The sequence below is a fragment of the Ipomoea triloba genome, chromosome 1 (assembly GCF_003576645.1).
Source record: "Ipomoea triloba cultivar NCNSP0323 chromosome 1, ASM357664v1".
Classification (NCBI taxonomy): domain Eukaryota; kingdom Viridiplantae; phylum Streptophyta; class Magnoliopsida; order Solanales; family Convolvulaceae; genus Ipomoea; species Ipomoea triloba.
The window spans coordinates 30,598,489-30,609,250 of NC_044916.1; the positions used below are offsets into that span (position 1 = coordinate 30,598,489).

The following is a 10,762-nucleotide window of genomic DNA, read 5'->3' on the forward strand; positions in this document are numbered from 1 at the left end:
ATCGTACTAATTTACACTTCGTATCTTTAACATTAACATCTTAGGGAAAGTAGAGAAGTTTTATACTAATTTATATCCTTAACATCTTAGAGAAAGTAGAGACAATCATACATACAAAACTTATGAATTATTAGAAAATTTTCTTTATAACTTTTCGATTCTTTAAACCTTTCATCCCTTCAAATTTGCTCCGTAATAATTAATCACATTTTAAGTAAGTATTTTATTTAGATAATTATTATGTAGATATGAACATGTATTATAAGGAATGGACACCATAACTACATAAGGGCAATCTAACACAAAGTGACAAATAAAAATAATAGTCTTTACATTATAACATTGTTAACCTGTTCATTTCAGCAACGAGAAGCAATAAAGCTATACAAACTAACCGCATGTAGCCCACAATAACAAACAACGATAGCAACTACATAAGAATCGCTAGCAACCATTTTAATGTTTCTGAAGTTTATTTAGCGTTCTATCATCAAAAAGACAGATTTCATTTGTTATCCGAGCACAACATAAGTGGTAACGGGCATAACAAAATAACTAGATGTTTATATCAGTGAAACAATCAGCAATATTAGTAGGAGTTGCATCTTCAACCTTTATCTGCTCTCAGGAAACTTAGCTTCATAATTCTGGAGATCCTGTATAAACAAGAAATGGATTTGCGTGCTTATTTGTTTCACCTAACATGGTCCTCAATAAACACTCATGCAGCAGAGAAACAATCATCTCACCATATATGTTGCAGTAATCATTTTCCCAGCAAACCACCTCCCATGGAGTGCACGTTGCGCATTCATAGCTGCTTGAGTATTTTCAAACCGCAAGTATACAAAGCCAGAACTATTCCTGATCAGAAAAAATGATGTTAGCTGAGTGATCAGCAAAACAACTCAATACTTACCATCTCAAAAAGGAGTTAAGGGTATAAGAAGTCTATCTTAAAGGTACAGGAACTTACTTGTCCACATAGATATGCTTTAATGTACCAAACTTCAAGCATTCATCTTCAACATCTTCTTTAATATCCAGATCAAAGTTTGGTTCTCTCTGCAATGAAATTCATTAATAGGGGCACTTGTGCTGAAATAGGACAACTTATTTAACCAAAATTTCCAATACCAACCTCCAACTTTGGATCAAACATATTCTTTAGCAATAAACATTCACTGGGAACACCAATGATCATAGAGAGAGTAACCGCAGGAATGGAGGCAACTGAACTAGGCAATTCTGCAACTGCAGAAATAGGAGCCTGTGCAAGAGGAGGGATAAGGAGAGAACCTGCAGGAAAGAGACCAAGATTTGATGCACTTGGTGGAGGATCAGGTCCATTAAGAAGATCAACCACGCCACTGATGCTGTCAAATATTAGTAATGAAGAAGTATGTAAGATTAAAGGATTAAAACCTAGATGTGGGCCAGAAATAGATAGTTAGAGTATCAAACCTCATTGTGTTACCAGTGTGATCTAGTTTCCTCATGAGTACTCGAGAGTGTGCATCCAAAGACTAAAATCATTCAGGAATGGCATCAGCATTTATGTAAAATAGGAAAAGTAGAAATGATTAATTAATTAAAATCAAATACCAAAAAAAAAAAAAAGGGTTCAAATAAGGACAAGACTTCTTTTTCTCCCCTCTTCCTGAAATGAAATGGACCCAGATTGTTTAAAATTTAGTAATACTCTTAAATTGGTCATCTAGTTGGGGTCTTTATTACCTTTATTACCAGACATGCTGCTGAAACAGTACAATGTATCCTAATGTACATAGGAAAAAGGGGTAGGATACTAACCAAGCCACCAGCTTCATCACCGTCCAAATCACCAGCATTTGAACCAACATCTGCCATTCCAATTTGATCTGTAACAGCTGAGACCTTCATTTAAAAAGATAGAAAATATTACAAAAACTTGCATCAATGTATATAAATAAGCAACGGATAACATACACGGAGTAAGACAACTTATTAGTTAGAGAGCCATTTGGAAAGGACATATTGTTAGATTCATGGCAACCATTCAATTACCAGAGTAGAACCAACTAGCACACACATTCCCACTATCCCATTCTCTCTATATGTATCTATCTCTCTTAGCATATTTTTTTATATCCTGGGAGAAATTTGGTTACTAATGAAGCCTGAACAAGATTCCTGCATACCGTTTGTTCCACTATTTAGCCAAGTACTTGAACAAGGGATGAGATTCAACACACAAAATACATGTCAACAAATTTACCAAATAAAAATATTTTTAAACAAGTTTATTATAAAATAATATTAATAACAGTAAAGATACCTTAATTACTTGACCTGCAATTTCCAGTTTTCCATCTAAACTTGTTGCAGCTCTAGCATCTTCTAGGCGGGCAAACTGCAAGATAACCAAAAAAAGTGTCAACTTTCAGTTGTGACTTGGCTGTAACCAATTTCCCTGAGAGACCCTCTCATATTGAAAGAAAACATACTCACTTGAACAAAACCAAAACCTTTGCAAAGTCCAGTCACAGAATCAATAGGCATATGCACCAGTTCAATATCACCAAAAGGCTCAAACACCTAAATAAAATAAAAGCAGCTTTCATCAGTAAGCAGTGGAAGTTACTTGTTAAAGAAAAGAACTAGTTCTTCTGACTACTTGAGTAAAAAAATGTTGCAAGGAATGTACATAACCAGATTATTCCATTTTACAGAAATGAATGATGTTTCATTTTTCGATGAATGCAAATATCTACCTGATGAAGCTGGTCCTCCTTCAGACTGAAATGCAGATTGCCAACATATAGTTTTCTAGCACCCCCTGCACCTTCCCCTGTAGTTATGGATGCACTGGACTGAACAAGGTTCTTCTCAGCTTCTGATGGTTTAACCATCACTGGTAGCCCAAGAAGTGGCTGCCCAGACAGTGCTATTGCCATGGGGACTGACATGACATCATAAAATTCAATGTAACTGCAAATAAAGATTACTATCAACTTTAAATTTTAGTACTACATGAGTTAATAAAGTTTTATGCAACTATGCATATGCATGAACCTTCAATCATCAACATACAAATACACAATTAGCTAATAGTAGATTGGAAAATCCATCTAATAAAACTAATAAGCTTGAGATAAAGTACATAGTGGTTCTTCTAAAGAAGAGAGCCATTTATGTCAACCTTTTCCTTATGAACAAGTATGAGACAACTGTTTAAATGGGAAAAAAAAGTGTGTATATATATATATATATATATATATATATATATATATATATTGGTTCCACTACAATTTTTAAATAATGCATTACTCCTACTAGCTACTTAAGCCATATAATGTTGTAAACCAGCATCTTTTACACAAAAACAATTAGCGACTTGGATGCTCACTCAGTATTCTCTAAAATCCCATTAGTATGGAAGTTAAAATACAACTAAAACCATAGGCAAAAGGCTAAATAGTATACTTTTTACACCAACCAATAATGTGCAATGTTTTATGCTAGTTCTGACTCTGCTTCAGCTACGTCATTTTACCAGTGTTTTACTTCAAAAATCAGTAATATAGTCTTAACCGATCTGAATGTAATTATTTAATTAAATACATGTACATTAGATAGTGTTAAATTGATAATATTCACCCAACACCCTTGGAGCGCCCAGTGATGCGGTCCATTATTAGACGTACATCCCTAACCTGAATTGTAATAGAAGAAGGCATCTTTATGTTAGAGAAGAGTAAAAAAGTGAGAATTAATACCAACTGGGGTCCTTTGAGTATAGCGGCATCGCCACGTTTAGTGCTAAACTTTCAATTTAACCACTCGTGGTCCTTCAACTTTCAAATTTAACAACCCATGGTCCTTTAACTTTCAAGTTAACCACCCATGGTCCTTCAACTTTCAAATTTAACAACCCATGGTCCTTTAACATTCAAGTTAACCACCCATGGTCCTTCAACTTTCAAATTTTTAACTATCATTGATCCTAACTTTGCCCTTACTTAAACTAATGGAAGTCTATACCTAAATTTGAAAGTTGAAGGACATCGGGTGGTCAACTTGAAAGTTTAGGACTAAATGTGGCGATGCCACTATACTCAGAGAACCCCAGCTGGTATTAACTCAAAAAAGTAATATGGAAAAATGAATTTTCAGAGATAGAAGCTGACATTAATGTACCAAGGAAGATGATTATATACATACATACATACATACATACATATATATATATATATATATATATGTATGAGACGGATCAAGTGAGAACCACATGCCCATGAGAGAAATGAAAACCCATCACAGTTGTCTATCTATTCATATCTAACGGATCAAAAACACTTTTATTTTTAAAAGCGGTGGCATTTTGTAAATAATTCAGAATTTGAAATGCAAGTAAATTGTGTTAAAAGTGTAAGTAACATTTTTATAGAGTGCACCTAAGTGCAAGTAAAATGTATTACAAGTGCAACAATATTATATACACCGAACAACAATATTATGTGCACATAATGTTATCATTAGGTGCACCAATGTGAAAAGGTAAATTACTTGCACTATAAAGTGAAAATGGTTGCACCTTTAAGTGATTTTACTTGCACACTTGCACCAATTACTTGCACTTTTAACACATGTTACTTACACCAAAATTTGAGTTATTTACAAAAACGCCACTGCATTTTTTTTTTAAATTACATATGATTTGTTAGATATAAACAGATGGAGAGTTGTGATTGGTTCTCATTCCTTTCTTGGGTGCCGTTCTCACCTGAACGCGACCCTATATATATATATATATATACATATATGATCAAATGAGAACAAGGCTTTCCGTGAAAAATGTGGACTAATCTAAGCCATCGATCTAGGATGATCAATGGCTTAAAAATAAGAAGAAAAAAAGGGTGGGATCAGTTTCATAAATATTAGAAACTTTGAAAGTTTATAATCTTTATGAAATTGACCCACCATTTTTTTTCCTTTTTTTTTTTTAATTTCCCATCGTTAGATCTACAAGATCAATGGCTAGCATTTGTCCACACTTTTCATGGGAACCCTTGTTCTCACGGGATATATATTAACACGGTATTATTTTTAGAAGATAAGCATCAGCAATTTTTTTCATGTTTTTATTATAATGTTTGCTTTTGCAACTCAATTTACATTATCTATATGATAAGCCTTTCATGAGAGAGAGGATTTAGGTTCCCTCCCTAGAGACCATAAGAATGTTAATAAGTACCTTTCCAGCTTTACAGAAAAATTCATAGACATCTTTTTCATCTGCCTTCAAAGAGAGCTGTCAGAATTTTAGCATTTCAAAACATACATAGACAGTGAGCTTCTGGCGAATGAAATGCTGGGATATTATATTAAGTAACTAGTTATCTAGTTGCCCCACCTGATATGCAAAAACTGTTCGTTGATCTCGTTCAGGATCAACCTCTTGTTCAGACACTTCTTCCTTTTTCTCCCTATATCTCCTGTGAAAAAGGAAGAATGAAATTCTCAAAAATGTAACTTGGTAATTAGTACCACAATTGTTAAGTTTAATGGAAAGATATAAAAAGCCTTTATATCAGGAAGCAAGCATTATTGAAGGAAAACACTACATCCTAAAAGTACATAATACTGACTTGCCAAATCATTTTAAAAACCAATAAGATTTAAAAAGGCTCAAAATGCAGCTATAATTTCTTCAACATGTCCACGAACCAAACCATAACACGGTCCTGCAGGAAACTTTAGAAAGTAAAATTTAGGGGAGCAATATATTAACCTAGCCAAACAAGAAGCATGCCTTTCAAAACAACAAGAACCAACCTGAGAAAACTGCAATTAGAGAGAAATGGAAAGTGAGGAACCAAATACTGAACAATTTTATCGAACTTCAAGCACTGAGTTAACAACAAGCTTTGCCCCATCTAAGAGTACCTACTTACATGTTGCATCCACACAAGGAAGTAGTTAATGTACTCATTTAACTATACCTAATAATTAAATGAAACAGCTTAGACTAGTAAAAGTACTCATAGTAGGTACAATTAAAGAGGTTTTCCAATACTAAACTGCAGTCTTTAGTTTTAAAAACTCTAGTTGATACTGTTTTTATAGAGTTCAATGACATGGTACAGAAACATAAAATAAATAATGCAAGAAATAGATGTAAATTTAATAAAGGAAAAATGAAACCCGTCATCCATTTCCTAGTCATGTGAATTATACTTCAATGATTCACATACAAAGGTAAAAACTTATAAAAGAAGTATGAGCCTCACCTTCCCTGTCGATCTCTTTCTCTTAATTCACTTCCTGTATTCTTCTCTTTATACTCCCTATCCTTACTCATCTCCCTATCAGGACTTCTTGCCCTGCCACGCCTGTCCCTGTGTCTTTCTGAGTAGGTTCTGCTCCGATTCAAACTCTCTCGTTCCCTTTCCCCCCTTTTCTCTCTTCCATGTACACGTTCACGTGCTCTTCTATCTCTATCCTTTCTATCACCCTCCCTGTCCCCATGTTCTCTGTTACTTCTATGCCTATTCTTATCAATATTTTCTGTTGAAGATGAATATTGAGCTGAGCGCCTCTTCTTGTTATGATCACGAGACACGTCCACTGACCTTGAATGTTTAGATCGATATTCCAATTCATCGTCACTGTCATAAAGTTTGTGCTGTGAAACCTTTTTACCATCTGTCTCTTTTGATTCAATATTGTCTTCACCTCCCTGTTCTATCTCTTTCAAATTTTGAGATTCAGGATCTTCCACTGTTCTCTCTAGATATTCATACTCATCAAAATCCATAGAAACAACCTTCAAATAAATAAATAAATAACAGATAGAATATTATATTTAGCCAAAATCTGCATCTAACAAATTTTAAAATCAAAAGTTCTTCCAGCAATGCAGAACACTTATCATAAGCACAATGGACAATTGGTGCTGGCTACCTCACGAGAAGGCATGCATAGCTAATATTGATAGTTACAGAGTTGCTAAAGAACTAATTACTTTAGTTTAGTGTCTTACAGTATCTTAGCTAGCTTTTAGCTGTATTAGTAACATTCAAATTTTAGCAAATTCATCCTAGCCTAGTCGGGATGGTATTTTGTTATTTAAACACTACAAATCAATAGAAAAGCGGTCAGACTTTGCAGTAAACATTTTTTAGTTTATTCCCGTGCTGCACTATCAGATATTCAGGTCCCATGCCTAGTGCAACTCTGGCAGGGAGAGCTTAACTTATTTCATCCGATTAACCACTGAGTCATCAACGTAAACACATTCACCAATTGTCTATGCATCATATAATATTCAAACATTTTCACAATCATTTGAATGTATGCCATTGCATATTTGCATCCAAAACAGCACTCCTCAAACTCGAATGTTAGTATAGCGCAATAGATTCATAATTCCGAGTCTAAAACCATACGTCGAAAGAAGTAAAGCAAAAATGTGTAACACGATCCTGCTGAAAAACAAAATGAAAAAAACAAAGCATACAAAAAGCTCATAGATGTAGCTATGGCGATGAATATAGTAACACTTACAGATTACTGAAATGCAGAAGTTTGATCAGGCAGATGGAAGGGGGGTTTTAAATGATAATTTTGATTCGAGCAGAATCCATACGAGAGAAGGTTCAGTCTCGGGAGTGTGGACCTGTATCGGTTTCTCTTGGGCGGTGTAAAAATGCGAATATTCTGACTTGTGCTAGCATTGGGCCTTCGATCATCCGGTTGTTTTGAGGAAAGCCCTAGCCATACCATACTATTCAATTTAAACTATCCTTATGCAATGCCATAATATATCATACATTATTATTTTAATATTTAAATTAACTTTAACTTTATTTTATGAGAAAGTCTGCAATTGCTATTTGAATATTTATAAGTAGCTTTTATGATGAATTAAATTTTGAACATTATAATTATCAAGTCAACTGTCTAATCAATTTGAATAGGAATTCTAACAAAAAATTAACTTTTAACTTCACAATATAAAAGGCAAATTGTAATCCTAAAGAGTCTTTTTTTCATTATTTATTTATTTATTTTTGTGGCATAAGGGGTTTCATTTTGACGTGGGGTAGCATATCTTGTGTGTGTTGTTGTTTTTAATATAAAATGAAAAATAAAATTTAAACACAATAAAAGTTAAATGAGACAATTGTCACGTTATTATATTAATTTTAATACGACAATATTAGCATTATTATGCATATATAATTTTAAAGAAAGTTTACAATGGCATGTATATTATAATTTGTCAAAGATACATAAAAGAAGAAGTATTCTTACCCAAAATGCTAAACACCTTATGCTCAGATAGTCAGATAACACTTCTATGGCTCTCTTTTGGGGAAGGTCACGGGATCAAACCATGGTGGTGAGATATTGACTCTTTGAACTCTAACATATAGAGAAAGTATAGAATATACATTACCTATCTAGCTACTAAGGTTCAAATGTAAGTATTTTCTCATATATATCTGTCTATGGATGGCATGTACGCTTCATCCCAACAGGCAATACCAATAATTATGACAAAAGATATATCCCAGTTTGTGTTAGTTTATAATAGTATCTAACGTCAAAGTGATTCCAAAGAAATTGTTGACTAGCTAGGTGGCGGTGTAGCTAATTAAAATGCCTATATGGCCACTGCGTCATATTATTGATAATTACAAGAGGTAGATGAGCAAAAACTGGAAGGTGAAGGTCAGATACATTTATCTTGATCAACATCAAGTAGCTAATGAATTTGGCTAAGATGGTTGTCTAACAAAATAGACTTTACGTAGCTACCTTGGATGAGCATTATGAAAATTCTGTATGAACCAGTCGAGTAGTTTCAGGTCAAGAAAAATTATTTTGAAATGTGACTAAGTTTGGCGCATAGATTTTATTTTCTCTTAAATCCAAATAATAATACTAATAATGATACGAAAATAATAATAATAAGGTATGTATTTATCAATGATCTAATATGCCATTTTTTTTTAATATCTCTTACAATCTCATAAATGGCTTATTCCCTTTGTAAGGGGAACATAACATCCATTGTAAGGGTAGTTGTGGATCTAATATTAATCATTCATGATAAGTTAAGAGCATCTTAAAAAAATACAAGAAAAAGAGAGAGAGAAAGCGCCTCATTTGTATAACACTATGTATAATACGGGCATTGCACAATTAAATTAATGTTCAACACAAAATTTAAAATAAATAAATACTTAATATAACTTTCAAATATGAAATTTAATTAATATAAAATAAAAATAATTTATTTCAATATAATCAAAATAAGTATTTTCAACCTATAATAAAAAGTAGTAGCACATATGAGTATTGTTTTATAGTTATAATTGAAAATAAAAATTATGCCCTAACAATTTTCATATTAAAATAAATTGTCTTCTTAATGCGATGATAATAAGTCAACCAAATTTATTTTTTCTTTTTGTTAAAAGTGACATGATTATAATAGGCTTACAAAGGTTTTCAAAAAATAATTAAAGAGTTATGCAATGAATTTATAGCGTACGAATTCATAGGTTTTCCGTGTGTATACGATTGGAACATCAATTTTCGTTTGTAAAGTATTCATCTTACAAACACTCATTGGTATTTTGAAATATTAATTTTTCTCCCTATAAGATTGATTAAATAATAATGAATTTTTAGCATTTAAATTCTTTAAGTATAGATCAATGTTGTCTCATACATAGTATATCAAATTATAATAAAGTGTACATTTTAATTAAAGCAATATAGATTTGAAAAGGAAAATTAAAGTTTGTGCTACAACAAATAATGTATAATTTAAGCAATGAGATAATAATGTGCGTGTTCTTAGAATAGTTAGACACACACACACACAAAAGCAAATCAAACAGTTAAAATAATAGTTAAAATAAACAAATCAAACAGCAAACTAATCTGTATCATTCAAGAGCGGAGACACAAGTTGAAAATTATTTGGTACTTGGTAGGCCAAACCAAATTCAATGATTAATATAATCAAACCTATAATAAATCCCAATCATTTTCGATTTGCTTTTCATTATGAGGACACAAATCACCTTCTCTTCACCGCTAAACATAGGCAGGATTCTGATTATATTCTTACATATACAAATTTAAAAAAATATTTTTCTCTCTTTTTTTTTTTGGCAAAAGGGTCAAATAGGCATATGTACTATCATTGATTGTTCATCTAGCACCATGAATTAAAATATGGTCCATCTAGGTCATTATACTCCTAATTATTTTTCATCTAGCATTTTTAGCTTATTTCTAACAAGTAACCCATCTAATTTGATGACATGGAAAAATAAAATTAGAAAAAAATGATGACATGTTATTTATATGGATGTTTTGGATGATTTCTACCATATTTCATTAATGAAAAAATAATAATTTATTGCAATGAAATAGGGTAGAAATCAAAATTGTTATATAAAGTTTTAATTACATGAGTGTATGTATAGCGGAGTATTCACTATCGTTCGGCAATGCGATTTCATGGAAATCGATATATGAAAAATTAAATTATTTTTATAATAACTTAAGATATATTGTATTGGGTAAATTTTATTTTATTTTAATAATAAATTAATATTTTTGGATTTTTGGATAATTGAATAACTTAAGATATTGTATTTTTGGATGATTTATTGGAAAGAAATAGGACAGAAATCAAAGTTGCTATATAAAGTTTCAACTACAGTGTACTGTGTATGTATAGCGCAGCGGAGTG

The 10,762-nt window shown here is 32.2% G+C and overlaps 1 protein-coding gene across 2 annotated transcripts; it reads right to left on the reverse strand.

Moving 5' to 3' along the window:
• Positions 1-307: 307 nt before the first annotated feature.
• On the reverse strand, positions 308-7,757 carry LOC116001587 (RNA-binding protein 39-like). Of its 2 annotated transcripts, XM_031241476.1 has the most exons (14): positions 7,552-7,757; positions 6,276-6,811; positions 5,399-5,480; positions 5,240-5,296; positions 3,640-3,695; positions 2,754-2,970; positions 2,491-2,577; positions 2,318-2,392; positions 1,813-1,896; positions 1,465-1,526; positions 1,142-1,376; positions 977-1,065; positions 750-864; positions 308-656 (listed from the first exon to the last, which is right to left on the reverse strand). In XM_031241476.1, exons 2-14 carry the CDS (start codon positions 6,800-6,802, stop codon positions 615-617), a joined length of 1,728 nt encoding a protein of 575 aa, XP_031097336.1. In that variant the 5' UTR covers positions 6,803-6,811; positions 7,552-7,757; the 3' UTR covers positions 308-614. The 2 variants fall into 2 exon arrangements, 1 of the variants encoding a protein (XP_031097336.1); XR_004094255.1 differs by lacking the exons at positions 308-656; positions 750-864 and having other exon boundaries at positions 1,478-1,526.
• Between the last annotated feature and the right edge of the window lie 3,005 nt (positions 7,758-10,762).